This window comes from Micromys minutus, assembly GCF_963924665.1.
Source record: "Micromys minutus genome assembly, chromosome: 6".
Lineage (NCBI taxonomy): Eukaryota > Metazoa > Chordata > Mammalia > Rodentia > Muridae > Micromys > Micromys minutus.
The window spans coordinates 49,815,593-49,834,719 of NC_137975.1; the positions used below are offsets into that span (position 1 = coordinate 49,815,593).

The window sequence follows — 19,127 nt, forward strand, 5'->3', positions numbered from 1 at the left end:
AATTAACACAATCAAGACAGTCTCCTACAGGCATGCTCATAGGCCAGTGGCTCTCAACCTTCCTAATAATTGAGACCCTTTTAATGCAGCTCCTCATGTGTGGTGACCCCCAACAATAACATTATTTTCATACTTCATAAACTGTCATTTTGCTACTGTTGTGAATCATAATGTAAATTTTCCAGTGGTCTTAGGTGAAAGGATTGTTCAACCTCCAAAGGGGTCATGACCCACAAGTTGAGACCCTCTGACATAGGCCAACCTAGACTACTCTCTCCTCACCCCACCCCAACCCTTGAGCCTTCCTTCCCAGATGATTCTAGATTGCCATTCAAACTAGCCACCACAGCAACTGCCCAGCTGCATGCTTTGGGTCAGTTTCCTTAGCTCTCTCTAGATGCCATGTTCTCATATGAAACTAAAATGTCTCTTCCTTTGTTGTTCGGAGACAGGGTCTCACAAGCATATGACATCATGCCAAAAGTAGTAGGCTGTGACAAAGACTCTCACAAGTATTAGGCTTCTGATCTCCTGGATCCACCTGTCCCCTTCTTGTAAAATTTAGGATTAGCATGCCTGCTCTTCTCATCCTAGACAGCCAAACACTCTGAATCTTCCTGAGTAGCTTTAGTTCGGTCCCTATCTCCAGTGTTCACACACACACACACACACACACACACACACACTGCTCCTTGGTTACAAACGATTGTTTGTCCCTGTGGAGTTCTGAGTTGAGCAAAATATAAAATTCCATTGCAACAGTCCCCATTGCAATGATCCTGAACAGTCTTTGCTGTTGTGTTTCAACACGCCATTGGATTTTTTTTTTCTTGAATAAACAAAGGTGTGGAGGGGGGCCTCTATCAGGGAAAACCTCTTTACCTTTCCCTCCTAATGTTATACAGGCAGGACTGAACCAGTGGTGTTGGGCCTTCTGCAGCCAGGCTTAGGTATTGTTACCTTTGACCTCAAAGTCTGGCTGTCAAATCTATCCTGGGGGAAGTCAGAGGACAGTGGCTCGGACAGCTGCAGGATGAGAGGTCACACCCTAGACTCAAATGCTTCCCGTGGACCCGCAGGTAACCCAGCGTGACGTCAAAGGCCCCGGGTCTGCAGGAACAGCTGCAGGGAACAGCAGCCACGGGGGCCCCCCCAGGCGTGGGGGTCCGGATCGCTGAGGACTCCCGCAGCGCGGCGGCCGCCAGGTGGCACCACGGGTCCGGGACCCGTGCGCTCCCGAGGGCGGGGGTGCGGGGCAGGAAGGGGTTAAGGCGCCGGCGGAGCGGCCGCAGCGCTCGGGGGAAGCCCGGCGCGGGGCGCGGAGGAGGGAGCGGCCGGCTGCGGGGCCCCGGCCAATCGGGCGGCTGGCCGGGCGCGCGGAGCCACAGCGCCATGGAGGGAGGCGCGGCGCCCGGCCGCCCGTGACCGAGCGTGGCGAGCCCGAGCGGCCCGCGGCGCCCGCGGCGCGGAGATGAGCAGGTCCGCTGCGCTGCTGCTCTGCCTGCTCGGCTGCCACGTTTGGAAGGCGGTCACCAAGACGCTGCGGGAGCCCGGCGCGGGAGCCCAAGGTCGGTGGGCGGTGGTGGGGCTGGGGGGTTGGACGCTTTTGTGTCGCGCCCGGGCCTGGCGCGGCGGCGGTGGCGGTGGCGGTGGCGGCTGGACCCGGGCCGCATTGTGGCTGAGGCCCAAGCGGCTCGACCTGCACCGCTGTCCCGCAGCCCCCAATGTCGCGATACCCAGGGGGCGGCGCCGCCCCGGGAACGCGCTTGGGCCCGCGGCGCAGATGCTCCCCGGGGATCTGGGTGGCACTAGCTGCTCTGGTGGCCTCCTGGGTGGCAGCAGCTGGTGACTCTTCGGCTTACATCCGAGGTGCTTTCCTTTATGCATGACTCGGACACGCGGCTCCATCGCCTCCCCCCATCCTCCCCCCACGCCGCGGGAGAGAGCGACCTGGGGCTGGCTGTCTCCTCTGCTTCCTTCTCTGGGGTCCCCGGAGCTCCAGTCCTGGGGTCCCAGCGCGAAGGCTGCGTCTGGCCCTTTTGTTGTGGAGGGGAGGGGGGCGGCCGCCGCCCCAGGGTGTCCCCTGCGCCCTGGCGACCCTAGGTCTGCTGCCGCAGTTTAGGAAAGTTTCAGGGTCTTTTCCCCCAAACCCCTTATTCTAAGTGGTTTTCAGACCCTTAGGGGTTTGTTGGGCAGCCACAGGAATCATCTTGAGAAGAGAAATAACTAGAACTGGGAAACCCTAATCACTTAAAACCATTTCCATGTCTGTCTGTCCCCAGCTCCTGCCTTTTGTCTAATCTTTGGCCTCTTACAAATGTGCTTTCCAGCTGTACAAGTAACGTGGTCGCCACCAAGAATGACCACACGCTTTTTTTTTTAAACTGAATTTATTTGAGGACAACGCTGGAGCTTCCTTGACATGATTTTGTGAGGACAAAGTCAAGTGTCTCTCTATTGCCTTTTTCTGAGGAGCTACTAAAGCCAACAGATGAGCTTGTGTGAATTCACGCAGAGCATCTCTTGCCCCGGGGTAAATTGGGTTAGGGAGGGGCCTTCACCGATATTCCGTGAGCTCCTGTAGGCACTCCGACCCTTACCCAAGATTCTTGGCAGAAAGCTGCGTGTCCTGCTAAGTTAGCCTTACACACAGAATGAAGGAGCACCATCCCAATGTCCTATAGCAGGGCCCTGCCTCACCCTTCCTCCCACCCCTTGAAACTTGGCACCAGGGAAGCCTTGTTGGTATGTCTGTTGACACTCTGAGTTCAGTTAATGATGCTGGGGGGTTTTATATCCAATGCTTGTTGAATCGCTGGTTGGCATCTTCTAAATACATCGCTGCACACATAGTTGACAGTAAAATATGACCATTAGGAATTGGGTGTGAATTTGGTTATAGTCGGAAGGCATTAACATGGGGTACCAAAAGACCCATAGGTCTCAGTAGGAAGGGGTACTTGTGACATTAGGTCATCAGTATTGAATGATAGCCTCCTCCACTAATACCCCACTGCTTTTTGAATCAGCTTTTTAGATGAATGATATTTGTGACTCAACGAGGCCGTTATTTTCAAAGGGCAGGTAGGGTTTTTTTTTTTTTTTTTTTTTTTTTGCTTTGTACTTGAAATAGCAATAATGAATTCATGCCTTTATAAAATAGGAAAAAGCATGGCTTCAACTGGAAAAAAAAATCTGGAGGAAAAAAAAGAAACGCTTTTTTTTTTTTGGCTTCATGTCTAAGACTATGTTTTATTACGGTCTTACTGCTAAACTCACAGATGTGGACTTTCTCAGGAAGCAAGAGAGAGATGACCAACCTGTGAGACTATGTATGCCCTGGCTAGGTATATCCTCTGATTTCAGTAGGAGACAGAATGTCTTGGGATAGTGTTCCCCTTGAATTTCTTTCTTGATTTGCAAGTTCCAGTAAGGGTGGATTTTTAAGGCGTCAATCGAAATGTGTATATCGGAAGTCTCTGGAACACCACCTGGCACCTGGATTTTGAGCTGGTTGGGTCATTGAGGAAATGGGCAATTTCTCCTGTCCTTTCGGGGTACCTTTAAACTGCTGAGCTTTTCAAACCTTTCTGACAGCCACTCTGCTAACATGGTTTATCTATTCATGCTTTCTCTGAGAACGGTATACCAGGAAGATAAGTGCCATATTTAACCTCAGGGCACACAGGTGAGCCAGCTGTGAACTGTCTAGGCACAGATTGTTCTTGCTGGATGGGGGAAAGCTGACGCTGCTGAAGTATAGACCACAGTGTAGCCCAAGGTCTTATCTGCATGCATTTTAGGAGATTTGTGTACGTCCCCTGAAATTCCCATTTGTAAGAGCTTTCTTTGCTCTTGTTACGGAAATGAACTTGAATTATAGTTTGAACAAACATTGTATAGAAACGGGGCTTGGCTGTTACTTCAGAAAACTACTGAAGTCTCAAACATACAGAAACTGTCCACTCTGGGATTCCTGGTAATTCTCAGGACTCGACGATACCTCCTTCAAGAAGTGAAGCTTTGTCGTGTTATCTAAGGAAACTTAACATCTGCAAAGTTTCCTTCTATTGCTCTGCTCTTTAAATATTCATGATAAAAATGAAGGGTTGGCTTACTGGCTGTAGCTGCTTTGAATCTGCAAAGCGACTTAAACAGCGCAATAGTTAGAGGCCATGTGTCTCGCTTTGACTGTAAACCGTTCCGTCTGCACTTTACAGTATTCTTTTGCTGGGACTTTACAGAAGGCATTATTTAAATGTATTGACTAACGACTTTCCGTGCCTCTTACAAAACTGCACCGAGAGGGAACTGATAGAAGATGCTTCTCTGAGGACGAGTTGTACAAATGGACTCTGGAAGACTTGTTTCTAAGCCACGAGCCAAGAGAAGAGTCAACATTAGGCAAAAAACTTGGTGCTGAGACTCTTGGCATAAGATCTTTATTTTTTTATTATCTGACAGAAAGGTGTTTTATAGCAATAAGTCAACTTTTCCATAATCTCGGAAAAATCTACCATCAGCTGCAACAATCGAGTGAATGTTTGGCTCTTTCTCTTTCGGAGGGGCCTGGCTTCTACCGAACTTGAACTTGGATTATCATCATACAGTGTTCAGTTGGAAGGCAGAGAAGCAATGAATGGGGGAGGGGGAGATGCTAACAGGAAGCACAGCCAACAGGCCATATACCTTCCTTAGCCTAAGACAATGACATCTAAATACAACTCATGGGCTCACATCTGGGAGCACAGACAAGTTGGACTTACAAAGGCCACTGGGCTTCAAAACAAGTATGTATGTATGTATGTCTGTATGTATGTATGTATGTATGAATTCCTCACCCTACTCATCTCATAATCTAGTTGAAAAATAAATCAACTAGAAGATATCGCTGATGTTCTTTTTTATGTAATGAGCCAAGCATCTTTAAAGTAAGTTCCAATACACAGGATGTAAAGGCTCGTCCGCCATGCATCTTGATATTTCAGACGTTACCCACAGTGCACGTGGAAAGTTATGCTGGTGACAACATCAGCACCCAGCACCTCACGCCATGCTCCCGGGAATGCTGGTTCAGTAGAAGAAGGCCCACTGGGCATAGAATAGGCAGTACCTATTCATCGCTGTAATGAGTTCCAGTCTCAGTCTGACGCCCTGAGCAACGTCTCGAGTGTGTCAGGTAAAGCTGTCTCATATTGGGTGATCTATTTGTGAAGGTAGACTGTCAAAAATACGTTGATTGTAGTCATCAAATATTTTAAAGCCTGTTATTTTTCACAAAAAAAAAAGAAAGAAAGAAAAGAAAGAAAGAAGGGACAGCCTCCAGTGTGAAGAATATGAGGCAGCTTGGAATTTTAGAAAGTAGCCATGAGGTAAGAGAAGGACTGGGCACAGACGCTTTGCCAGTGGGTTTGTTAAAGTTGCTGTCTGCCTTGTCTGTCCTGCTTTCTGCTCTCTCCCACAGGAGGGGGACTCTGAGTTCAAGAAGGAAAGACACACCTATTTCTGAATCAAATGATTACCATCACTTGCTTACTTGTTTGCTTGAGTTTAGTTAGGATTTGAATAGAAAAAAAAAAGTACTGAATTTGTGATTGTGATGAGAGAAAGATTTCTTTTTAATGTTAACCTGGTAGAACTAAAGGAGAGAGACTTGGATTAAATCTGTCCTGCATCTTTCCGGTGGCTTTCATCTTCACGGTCAGGATGAGTCGTCCAGTGTCAGTGGATGGCGGTTGAGGCTGTGTGCGGTAGTGCTGGGCTCCGGTCATTTGTTTGCACTGTCACAACGAAGAGTCTGGCAAGAGGCATTTCCCAGTGGAAATTTATCTTGCAGAAGAAATTAGTGTGTGCGTTGTGTCTTAATATTTTTTGGTAGTAACATTTACCATTTTTATCAATTAGATGTTGATCGTTATTATTTTATTAGTAACTTAGACAAGGAGTTTGCTGGACCATCGATTATAGTTTCTTATCAATAAACTTTTAGAGGGTGGACTTATAAAATTTCAAGCAGATGAGGTGCCCAAGGGCTCGTGTGGTTGGGTGGACTTACTGGCTAACATGTGATCTGCACAGTTACCTTCGTTACCTCTGCAGCCCTTTTCCGTTACATTGTGCAGTGCAGTGTATGAGTGTACTTGTATGTGCGTATATGTGTGGAGGCCAAAAGCCAGCATCAGCTGCCTTCTTCAGTGGCTTTGGAGCTTATGTTTTTGAGGCAGGGTCTCTTGCTGATCCTGGAACGAACTGCTTCAGCTAGACTGGCTAGTTCACAAGCCCCTGGAATCTGTCTGTCTCCACCCCTCCAGTTCTGGGGGTATTGACATATGCTATCATGTGTGGCTTTTCACATTGTTTCTGGGGATCCAGACATGAAGGCCTCATGCTCGTGTGACAGGTACATTACTTACTGAGCTACCTCCTCAGCTTTGTCTGACACAATTGTTGAGCCCAGAGATAAGGGGGTGGATGTATAGTATATAGTCTTATAGCATATGTTGTTTCATGCCTGCTCTGGTGAATAGAGAAACTGACTTCCCTACTACTAGGAATTCCAGAGAAGGAGAAAACTGCAGTGTTAGTTACTGTTGAGCCATTGTGACCAAAATACCCATCAGAGTCAACTTAAGAAAAGAGAGGTTTATGCTGGCTCATAATTTCTGAGTGATTAAAAATCATCATTGTATTGGGGTAGGTATGGCAGAACCCAACAGTCTGTGGCAGCAGGAATGTGACATGCTGTTCAATTATGGTAGAGCAGGAGAAGGAATAGTTAGGCTGGAAGTAGGGCTAGCCTAGACCTTCAAAGACCCCTTGTGACCCACTTCTGTGAAGTCAGACCCCACTTCCTAAGGGCTCCACAGCCCGTCAGAACAGCGTGGTTAACTAAGTGACAAGCATTCAAAGCATGAGCCCGAGAGGTCATTTCAGGTTCAAACCGTAACTGCTGAGCACATGTCTTCTTCTCCATACTTCTGGCATGGTTTGGGGAGGGAGTCTTTAGTTCTTGCATGGGCACATACAAGGAAAATACAAGACCGCTTATGTAATGCCAAAAGCTGTGCTTAAAACTGCTACACTGAAAATTGAATTTTTTAGTTTTATTTTTTGGCCTGAGAAATTAGGAGGTGAGGCTTTTTTGAAAATAGCCATGATTTATTAAACTCTTCTTCCAGTTGTAAATATTTGTGGTATCTCTTTCACACTTAGTATTTTATCGATATATTAGAAGCAGGTGCCCTTGTAGGAAAAAAAAAAACTATTAGCTAACATGTTTTGGGTGCTTGCTTCATTTGAAGTGACTTCATGAGTTAGCGTGTGTAGCCCTGGGGTTCACCTGCTTCTAACTCCCCAGCTCCGGGGTTACTGGTAACAACAAGTCTGCCCAAACTTTATATGGCTTCTGTGGATGGAACTCAAGACTTCGTGTTTATATAGAAGAACTTTGCCAATGGAACCATCTCCCCAGCCCCTCAATGAATTCTTTTTCCTTAATGACGAATGTATATCATTCTAATTTTATAGCAAAATAATGTGGGACAGAGAGGTGGCAAACCACTTTCCCCAAATCACACAGCAATGCACACACTACTTTGTCCCCAAGACTGCCCTCGGACTGGGCTGCTTTAGGGCTGGGAGAATCAAATTTGATTTTGTGCGATCTTGGTCATCATATTTTTGCCAATGTAAATAAGAGTCTCTTAATGGTTACGAATGTTTATGAAGACAGACAACAGTATCGCCCGTGTGGCCCCTTTCTGACCTATCGAAGGGACCTTCAGCAGACATTTGCTGAGCATCTCCTAAGAACAAGCTTAGATCCAGATTTGGAGAAGAGATAAGAATCTCATATAAATAGCTCTCAAAGGCTCTTGAGGGAGGTCTATAGAGCAGGGTGGGACCATGGGTCGGGAGAATCTTCTGGCTTGATTTCAAAGCCCATTAGTGTTTGGCAAACTGTCTTCATAATAAGAGAGAGAAGTGAGTTTGAACCCAACTATTGGGAGGTGGAAAATGGGAAGGATATGGTCCTGTGTAAAACATTCACGTGTGGCTGGATCCTTAGAGCTTAATGAGATGCCTTTTTCTCTGCAGCACAAGAAAACTTTATCTGCTGTCATGTGTCAAATGCTTCTTTTATCAGTGTTTGGGTATACTTGCAAAAGATGTGAACTTTTTCTTTCTAAAACAATATTTCCTTTACCTCTTGCTTGTACAATGATCTAAGAAATTTACTGTCATAAAAATGATAGTTTTATGCAACTGAAAATAATGTTTTCTAACTTGCTTCATGGAAAAGTTTTAGAAGAAAAAACATGGGAAGAATTTTGCAGTGAGTATTCACACACACTAGATTCTACTAATGACATGCTATTGAATTTGCTTTATTATTTATCTATTTATTGACACATTCTCAACATCCACTAATCATGATTTTTTAAAAATGCATTTTAAACATGTGTTTGGTATCAAGAGTCTTTCCCCTAAGTACTTCAGCATGAATATCATTAGTGCTTAGTTTTTCTTTTTTTTCCCCCTTAGGGAAATTTACATAAGAGGAAACACGTGATCTGTGTTGATGTTTGCAAGCACTTGTGCATCTCAATTTTTTTTTGAAGGTATAAAATATTTCCAGTACTCCAGGAAGTCTGTCATTCCTTGTCCCAAATAATCCCTGTCCCTGCCATTCGAGAGCAACCATAGTTCTGACATTTATTCTGCCACAGATTGTTGTTGTTGTTGTTGTTGTTGTTTTTCTTCTTCTTCTTCTTCTTCTTCTTCTTCTTCTTCTTCTTCTTCTTCTTCTTCTTCTTCTTCTTCTTCTTCTTCCTCCTCCTCCTCCTCCTCCTCCTCCTCGTTCTCCTCCTCCTCCTTCTCCTCCTCCTCCTCCTCCGCTTCCTCCTCCTGCTCTTCTTCTCTTCCTAGAACTTTACGTGAATGAAACAGGACAGGATGTATCCCGATGTCTGCTGTTCATCAGAACAAGTTTTGAGGTCTACCCATGTTAAAGAGATAGGAACACAGTCATTTCTTTCTTTACTACCAGTTTTCTATTCTGTAACTATTGTAGATTGCTTATCCATTCTTCTGTTGATGGGGACTTGTCCTGGCTAGTTTTATGCCAACCTGGCACAAGCTAGAGTCATCAGAAAGGAGGGAACAATTGAGAAAATGCCTCCCTAAGATCCAGCTGTAAGGCGGTTTCTTAATTAGTAATTGATAGGGGAGGGTCCAGCCCATGGTAGGTGGTGCCATCCCTGGCTGGTGGTCCTGGATTCTATAAGAAAGCAGACTGAGCAAGACATAAGGAGCAAGCCAGTAAGTAGCACCCCTTCATGGCTTCTGCATCAGCTCCTGCCTCCAGGATCTTGCCCTGTTTAAGTTCCTGTCTTGACTTCCTTCAATGATGGACTACAGTAGAAGTGTAATCCAAATACACCCTTTCGTACCCTACTGGACTTTAGTCATGGTGTTTCCTTGCAGCAATAGAACCCCTACCTAAGACAGCACTCAAGTCATCTCTAGCTTTGTCTGTTTTGTAATATGGTTTGAACAAACATTTCACACAGTGCTTTTGTGCACAGTTTTCATTGCCCTTGAGGCATACTTCGAAGTCATTGGGAGGATGGCCCAGTTGCTAAAGTACTTGCCAAGGACCTCAGTTTGGATCCCAGAACCAACATAAATATGTGTGTAATTATAATGCCAGAGCTCAAGGGGTAGAGATAGGATGCTCTCTGGGGCTTGCTAGACTAGACCCCCTGGTGAGCTCCAGTCCAGTGAGAGACTCTGGTTCAAAGAGAGTGGGTGATGTTCCAAAGTTGTCCCGAGGACTTCACACACAAGCATGCAGATGTGTGTGTGTGTGTGTGTGTGTGTGTGTGTGTGTGTGTGTCAGGGATGTTTATAAAATAAAATCGCTTTTCAACAGGGTAGGAACATGTTCAGTGCATAAGAAAGTCCTAGAATTTTTTTAAAAAATTTGGTTTTATCTATTTTTCTTATTAAAAATATACAAAATGTTGTCTTGCTTCGTTTTTTAAACATTTGCTATTGTTCATCTTTTTAATTTTAGCTATTTAAAAATAGGTTTTCAGATATGTTACTTGAGTTTTTGATGCGTTGAAACTTTTTTAGAAACCAAAATTGAAGCTTAGATAATATATTTGTCTTTATCTTCAATGACATTAGAATGTAAATGTTTTCCCCTTTGGTATTTAATTAGTTCTATGTTGTAAATATATAAAAAGTGGGAAACCTTTTATCCCACTTAGTGTCGGCTCCCATATGGCCACATGGCCTCATGGGGTATCTTTATCTTAGCATCTCCATACCTTTTCTCAGTACTCAGGCTTGGTCCACTCCACCCCTCCTGCTGCTTCTGTCCCGGGTGTCCTCTATCACCCCAGCATGTTGCTTTCACACACTGTCCTCTACCTCCTGATAAAAATATGACTCCACAATCATTAACTTATCAAACAGGTTTATATGTTAAATTTTCAACCCTACAATCCCTCTACACAATAAGCTTACAACCAATTGACAAAGATATAAGTTACCCACCTAGATAAAATAAATTGACCCATAGAAACCCTTAGAAATAATCATAACAACATTATCTTATAAGGACGCTCCGTGTCTGCTTCCATGTTGCCTCTACTCGAATCTCCCACTTTCTCCTCCTCTTCCTTACCAGAACTCTGTCTCCGCCCACTCTCTACTGTCCAATCATGTACCACCTTGACATCAACCTACAGTTTTACAATGTTATCAAATTATTTATGTAATTATCTTTTCTGATCATGTAGAATCAACCTATCAAATAGCTGCCAGGTAAGCTGTTGTGTATAGGTATACATGAGCATGTGTGCACATGCATGATGGTTGCTTTCTCTGCTGGTGTGTTTCATGGCACAAGTATGATTCCAATGGCAGCACCTGGTATTGAGCCCAAGGACAGGGATCAGAACAAGCCTGATATCCTGCATAGTGTTCCCCGGAGGAAGAAGTGCTGGAGAAGGAACTTGAGCATAGGCTCAGGTTTCTCTGGGCCTCTCCCTGAGGTTTATAGCCACACTGCTGCTAGATGCATTTCCCCCAAAACTGCCCCATCCCCACTTGCACACATAGCCCTACTGCTGCTTGGGAAAACAGAGGGAGAACCTTGAGCACAGTGTGCTATGGAGGAGTTACTGCAGGAGAATTGTGATCACACATACACCATCCTGTCAGGGTGAAGATATGGAGACCCTCAGAGCCCTCACCTGAGCTGCATGGCACAAGACTGTTCCTGCCCCCAGGGCTTTTACAAAGACAAATGGCAAAGTTGATCTCATCAATTCTGAGTCATCATTTATATACACGGTCTTTCAGGTGAGCACACCTGCCAGATTTGAAGAGCCATCCACAACTGGATTAAGGAAGAAGTGGGTGCTTGTGTCACCTCCCTATCTTTTGCTCCCAGCTTTTCTGTTTGAGCTTCCTACTTTTAGAAATTGCATAGAGAAAAGAGCCCTGGACAGTGCTGTGTGCACTGTTCTTCAGGTGGGGCTGTTGCTCAATGCCCTTTTGTCTGGCTTCTTTGCACATTGCACAGACTGGTAGGATTAGTGGTGTAAATAGTTCTCTGTTGTTTGTTATTAAACAGAGCATTGAGGTGTTTCTTTTTCAAGCATAGCCCAGTTTCCTGCTTCAGTGCTCAAGCAGCATGACCTTCGACTCCTTTCTCCCTGTGTAGTCCTAGTTGCATCTGGGGTTTAAAGCGGCAGGAAATCCTGTCCTGGAGACTGCTGATCAACCTGACATCATTACACATGTGCTTGCCATAACAACAGTTCTAAGGAGACACAAAACTGAGAGAAGCTGAGGCTGTTCATCACTCCCTTTTCCTGTAAGTCACTAAGAACCACAGCGCCAAGGGCAGTGGTGGCACCAAGAGAGAGGGTTACCTGTTTCCAGTTTTGTGCTAAAATACTAGCTGAGTCTGCCCATGGGGAGTACTACATAGAAGACAGATGAGGGTGGCCTCCTGGGTCACTAATATCAAGGAAGGTTAAGTAGATCACTGAACCTTTGAGTCCTCAGACCCTACAGAACTGATCTGTAGATCGGAAGCTCCAGCGATCATTACCCCTGAGCTTGGGTTCAGGGGTACCTTTTCCCGTCCTTTCACTGCCTGGGCTAAGTCTTTTTCTGCCTGCCCTGTGGCTTGTGGGCAATTGCTTCCAGGGATGTCTCCCACCTAGAGAGCTGTGGCGTGCTAACTCCAGGCTCCCTGACTTGTGATAGGTTCCTAGCCACAGGCCTCCTCGGAAGTTTACTTTACAGTAGGTTCCTTCCCATGGTGGTTACCAACCCCTGTCCTCTCAGCTGTACAGTGACAAAATGGAGTTCCTTTCTGCACAGAGAACTGCATTCTTATCAACTCTCAAACCTGGATTGGAGACCTGTGAGTGCCAAGGGCTTATGCTGATGGAGGACTGCCAGGCTCTTCTTCAGGACCTATGAAAGTCAGTATCAAAGTTCCTCAAAAATGCATAGTAACAGTACTACATGATCCATCTTACAGCCTCTGAGTATATAGCAGGAGAATCAAAATCAGCATACTATAAATATCCACATCTTAGGTAGTGTAACCCATTGTTTTGTATAATGTATGCCAAAAATAAAATATAAACTAACTTTCTAAAAACAAATGTGCTTGCTTCTAACTCATTCTCCTACAGCACTGCTCTGTTGCCTATCCCCAGCCAGCTCCCTTCCCCCAGTCTCCCTTACACTGACCTACACACACACAGACACACACACACACACACACACACACACACAAACACACAAGATATATATATATCATGTATACATACTACATATATCATATATACACATATATACTATATATACACACACACCATATACACACATTATGTATATATACACATGTGTATATATTATGTAATATGTATATATACACATTATACATATATACATATACTTATACACATATGAGTTCTTTCATAATAAGGACCTAGATTTAGAAATATGTACACACACACACACACACACACACACACACACTTTTAAATCTAGGTTTCTATTATTAGAGAACTCATGTAACTTATCTTTCTGAGTCTGGCTTATCTCACTTAACATAATGATATTCAGTTTTGGGCAGGTGCCATGATTGAATTTTCCTTATCATAGAATAAAATTCCATTATGTATACATACCACACGTTTTTATTATTCATCTGATGATGGTTCTGTTTCCTTGGTATTGTGAGTTGTGCAGCAATAAACACTGCACAAGGATCTCTTTGGTATATAGACTTGGAGTCCTTTGGGTAGATAGCCAACAGTTGTGTAGCTGGGCCATGTGGTAGATCTTTGTTTAGATTTCTGGGAAGCCTGCCTATGATTCAAACCAGAAGTGTATATGGGTTCCCATTTCCCCATATCCCCACCAGCATTCACTGTCATTAGCTTTCTTGATGACAGCCATCTTGAATGGGTTGAAATGGAGTCTCAGAACAGTATCAACTTACATTTTCTGATGACCAAGGATGTTGAACACTTTATGGCCATGCCCCCCTGGAGGACTGTCTGTCCAGTCATCCCCACTCCCATCCCACGGAGGACTGCTTGTCCAGTCATCCCCGCTCCCACCCCACGGAGGACTGCTTGTCCAGTCCATCAGTTCATTTGTTGGTCAGACAATTTGCTTTTTGATGGATATCTTTGTGCTTTTTCATATATGCTACATCTCTGTCTGACTTGTAGTTGACAAAGGGTTGTGTTTATTTGTTTGTTTGTTCTCCCTTGCTATGTCTACATCTCTCCCTCTGGTGACTGTTTCCCTTGCTGTGTAGAAACTTTTTAAACCCCATGCAGTCACATTACTCTCTTCGTAGGATCATCCTGTGCTACGAAAGCCTTTTTTTTTTTTTTTTTTTTTTTTTAAACAAAGTCCTGGGCTCTGCCCACATCTCTAAAGTGTTCTCCTTGAGTTGTCCTATAATTTCACAGTTTTTGGGCCTCTTTCCTCCATGTTGACTTGAGTTTTAACCGAGGTGAGTTGTATAGATCTGTAACAGTTTCCTTATTTTATGTGTGGAACTTAGTATCCCCAGGACCATTTGTTAAAGAAGGTATTTTTCCCATTATGTGTATTTGACACCCTTGTCAAAAGTTATCTATGTAGGTCTGTTTTGGAGTCTTCTGTTTGAGTTCACTGACTTACATGCCTACTTTGTTACCACTAGCATGCTGTTTGGTTACCATGGCTTTGTAAGTTAACTTGGGGTCCAAGAATTGTGGTGCCAATAACATTATCTTTTCTGTGTAGGGTCTTTTATGCTTCCATATGAATTTTTTTGTGGATTTTTTTACACTTCTGTGAACACTGCCACTGGAATTCTGAAATAGCTTGCACTAAATATGTAGATCAATTTTGATAATATAGCCATTTCATAATATTAATTTTGACGATCCATAAACGGGATTCATAGGTATTTTTATGCTATTATAAGTGGGATTTTTCTCATTAACTGCTTTCTTGGCATATTCATTATTGGTATATAAAAATTATTGATTTTTGTCAATTTTGTATCATACTATTGAGCTGAGAGTATTTGCTAATTATGAGAGTTTGCTGATGGAGTAGTTGGAGTCTCAAGCATTTGGATTATGATTTCCCAGATAGCATAATTTTACTTCTTTTCATCCTTGTCCTCTTGCCCTAAGACTTTGAGTACTATATTGGATAAGAGGAACAGAGTGAATATCTTCATCACATTTTAGGTTTTAGAAAAAATACACTCAGTGTTTCTACAGTTAGGCTGACTAGAGGCAAATGTGCTACAGGTTCATCATATATAGCCTTTATGTATGTGTGTGTGTGTGTGTGTGTGTGTGTGTATTCCTTCTATTCCCAGTGTCTTTAGGACATTTATCACAAACGGATATTGAACTTAGTTTGACAAAGTCCTTTTCTGCCAAGATTGTGACGATCAGATGATTTCTGTCCTTAATTAATATGTGGTGTTGTTAAATGCTCACTTTCCATCTCCAGTTTGAAAATAAATTGGTTATGGTGTATGAGGTTTTGAATGAATTACTGAGTTTAGTTTTCAGGAATTTTATTGAGGATTTTTGCACCTATGTTTCCCAGGGAAATAGATCTATAGGCTTTACTTTTGTGTCCTTCGGTTTTAGTATTGGGCTTCACACAGTGGAGTGAGTAATGTCCCTTCCATTTCTGTTTTACGGGCCAGTTTAAAGAGCATTGATTGGTTTTGGCATTTCTCCAGAATGTTGTTAGGCTTTGTTGGTGAATCTGTCCAGTCCTTTGGTTTTAATATAATGTTTCAAATCTCATTGATTGTAATGGATAAGTTTAACTTGCTTGTGCCATTTTTACTCAACTTTGGTGAGTAATCTATGGCTGGAACTTTGTTTATTCTTCACTTTTGTAATATAACTCTTCAAAGTATTTCCTGATGATTGCCTGAGTCTCGCTGGCTCTGTAACAGCCCCCCCCCATCATCTCTCATTCTTAGTGTTATCTGTGGGGAGAAGTAAGAGAGTTTCTCTGGTCAGCTGACTACTCCTAAGTGGAAGACCACTTATCCAAGTATATTTGGACAATGCCAATTAGTCCTTAAAGAATGAACAAAAAAGGATACTATGGTGGTTAGGTAAGAAACGTGGGATGAACTGGCTTATTTAGAAAAATACTGTCAATTTAGGTAAGCATAAACAGCTGAATTTGATTACCCAGAACCAACATAAAAAGTTGAGTGTACCCATATATATTTATAATCATAGCACCAAAGAAGTGGAGGCAGTAGACTTTCTAGCCAACTGGTCTACCAGAATAAATGCGCTCCGGGTTTAAAATCCTGCTTAAAAAAATAAGGTGGTGAATGACTAAGATAGATACCTGGTGTCTACCTCTGGCCTTCCCATGCATATACATATGTGCACACACACACACACACACACACACACACACATACACACATACACACACACACACACACACACACACACACATTGAGGATCTGAGGGCAATGCTGTGCTGTGTTTCTTTTCACTCTTGTCTCATTCTGTTCCCCAAGCTTCTTGGGCATTCGTCTACTTACTTTTTATAGTGCAAAGCTCCTCCTCTCTTTTTTTCTTAGTCTGACTCTCCTACCAGGTCACCCAAAGGCAGCTTCTCTCCTGCTCTTTTATATAGACATCTGGACCATTCTTTTCTGATATGGAGGAAATTTGTCATTACTTCCACTTAGATAAACAAAACAACATTAGAAAAATGTGAATCTGTTGTTTTAAATATTATAATATAAAATGACAGCACTAGCTCTTTCCGGATGGCATGAAAGAAGTTACTTGTGTTTAATGTCACATGGTTTCATAAGCACCCTGTTGAATCAGAGGTTGGAGGTGACAGGTTTGGATGCCGCCTTTGAACAGGATTTTCCACTTTTCACCCTGCTGGTTCAGCTCCCCTCTTGGTTGCCTACCATCTGCTCTTTGTGTTTTTGCATATGTGATAAGACATATGGTTAAAGGATGGAAAAGTCAATGCATGCAACTGGTGAGGGTGGAGGACGCCGCGTCTGCAGGCTGGTCAAGTTAGCAGCCCATCTGCCAGAACACAGAGAGCCCTTTGAGCAAGTTGCTTCGCTCCTGGAGCCTGCATGGCAGCAACAAAATGAAGGCACTGCTTCCCAAGTGCCTTGCCATAAAGCACAGACACTGGGGAGGTTTTATGGACACATTTGTTTTCTTTTACTGTAGACTCGAAGGTTGTTCGTGAGATGAGATGAAGAATGACCACCCTGCTCACTTGTCTCTTGGTGAAAACTATTCCCACCCCTTCCCCATCCAGAGTCTCACTATACTGCCAGACTAACCTTAAACTCCTCCTGCCTTAGGCTTCCTGCTAGGATTCCAAGAGTCACCATACCCAGCATTTGAGGGCCTTTTAGTGCACACTTTGTAGTTCCTGTAGAACTGACTTGCAGCATGGAACTTGGGGCTTTAGTTGGACTGAACATTGATAAAAGGCTTTTATTGTATGTTTTTTTCATGACTCTTTGAAAGTTTCCTTCCCCATCTTGACTCTTGTTTGCCTTTTTAATTTTAAAAATAAAGCCACTGCCTGTACTGTTAACAATGTGTCTCTTGATAGATTAGTGGAAATGGACAGATGATGCATTAACTGTTAAAGGTAGGCTTTCTACAGCAGGACTTCTTGTATGCTAAGTAAACAGGAGAGAGCTTGCTAGATTTCTGCAGCAGGGGTTTAATTCATGTGCACACATTAGAAAAGGTGTTCTTTGGGTTCACTGTCCCCCAAACAGTCTTGGGTGTGATTTTTCTTTAGCAGATCTCATTGTACAGTCAGACTCCTTTGAGTCCACATCAGAAGGGATTAGCAGGATTTGTTCTTAGGCACTTCTAACTTTATTCTTGTGCTCTTAGCTTTATGGCTCTTGAGTAGTCTTTGTTCACCCACCTTTCCATCTCACCAAGTGTCTCTGCCTTGAACTAGATGAGATGTTGCACACTTGTAATCTCAGGGACCAGGAAGCAGAGGAAAAGGGGTCACAGATGTGAGGATAGCTTGGTCTACAAGGTGAAAATCTGACTCAGAGCAATCTACCTCATATACCTTGGCCAGAAAATTGTCTGTATCCATGTTATAAGTGTGCATGGTCCTGAATGGATCACCACATCCATAATCTGTTCTGTGCTCCCTGTTCTAAGGTATGCCAAGAGATGTTACACATCTCATAATGAGAAAAAAAATGTGTGACTTGCAGTCTTGTGTTGCATTGAGAGGAGGTGGCAGTCCTTGTCCTGTCACCCGTATATTTATTCTCTCTCTCTCTCTCAGCTCTACACGGGTGGTGCGTTCTGCAAAGGAACCGTGCTCTGAACCACATAGCTCCTCACCAACACTTACTGCTGCTTCCAAGCACAGCTTCAAGGCTCATGGGCAAGTGTGAGCTGTCGCTCGGCATGCCCCAGCACTGGAGACATGAAGAAATAACACCTAGTGCCGTCTTTCCAGGAACTGAAGCTCTCATGGGGGAAGCAAAAATAAAAATAATAAAGAATTCAAGAGGGAGCCAAGTGCTGTTAGGAAGAGCATGCCAGCATGGTGTACAGGAATGGAACAAAGTGAGAGGGGGATGGGGGGCCTGGAGGGCAGCATGAGACAGTAGCTCCAACAGGGGGTCAAAGGTCAAGCATTAGTCATGCAGAAAAGAGACAAAGATACCCTTTCCGTGACCACAGTATCATTTGTGTGATGTACAAGAAGGTCTCGACATCCTGACACACTCCATAGTCAAGACAGTTACATTTCTAAATCTATGAAGTGTTACCCAAAATAAGAATACCTTTGAGTTGGGGGCGAAGGGAGCTCAATGAGTAAGTGCATTCAAGAGAGGTGTGAAGATCTGAATTCAGATTCCCAGAACCTACACGGAAAGCCCAATGCAACAGTGCACACATCTGTAATCCCAGCACTCCTGCAGTGAGTTGGAAGACCCATGCAGGAGCACACATCAGCAAACATCAATAGACCTTTTGTTAAGGTACAAGGCGAGGGCTGCCACTCAACTTTGTCCTCTGCCCTTCACATGCACACTGCGACATAGCCAAACTAACACAGAAACATGGAGAGAGAGAGAGACAGCGACATAGAAAATACTTTGTTTCCATATTGTTATTTGCAAACTAGCCAGTTGCTGGGGTCTCCTAGTCAACCCAGTGGGTAATGGGCGACAGTCTAAGCCTGTGACCTCGCTGCCACGTCTGCTTTGGCTTCCTCTTTCAAGTCACTATAAATCTTCTTTGTCTATTTCTGCTTCTTGGCTGATTAATCTTCAACCAGATATTCTAACATCAAAGCATCCTGCTCTTCCAGTATAACTCCCCCCAAGCCTGGCCTCTGCTTGAGTCACGTCATCTACTTAGAATGTGATTAGTTGTCTCAGTGACTGGAGACTCATTTCTTTCTTTCCTCGTACTTGTTCTTGGCGTTACAGTTAAGTTCAGTGGGAAGTGTCCACATCACAGCTAACCAAAGGGCACAGAAAGTTCAGCCCCTCT

The 19,127-nt window shown here is 43.9% G+C and overlaps 1 protein-coding gene across 1 annotated transcript in view; it reads left to right on the plus strand.

Moving 5' to 3' along the window:
• Positions 1 to 1,365: 1,365 nt before the first annotated feature.
• FAM171A1 (family with sequence similarity 171 member A1) overlaps positions 1,366 to 19,127 on the plus strand; it is a 117,510-nt gene continuing 99,748 nt past the window's right edge. The window contains exon 1 of the mRNA XM_080917753.1: positions 1,366 to 1,568. Within this exon, the coding sequence (XP_080773879.1) occupies positions 1,472 to 1,568 (97 nt within the window). The 5' untranslated portion in view covers positions 1,366 to 1,471. The remainder of the gene's footprint in view (positions 1,569 to 19,127) is intronic.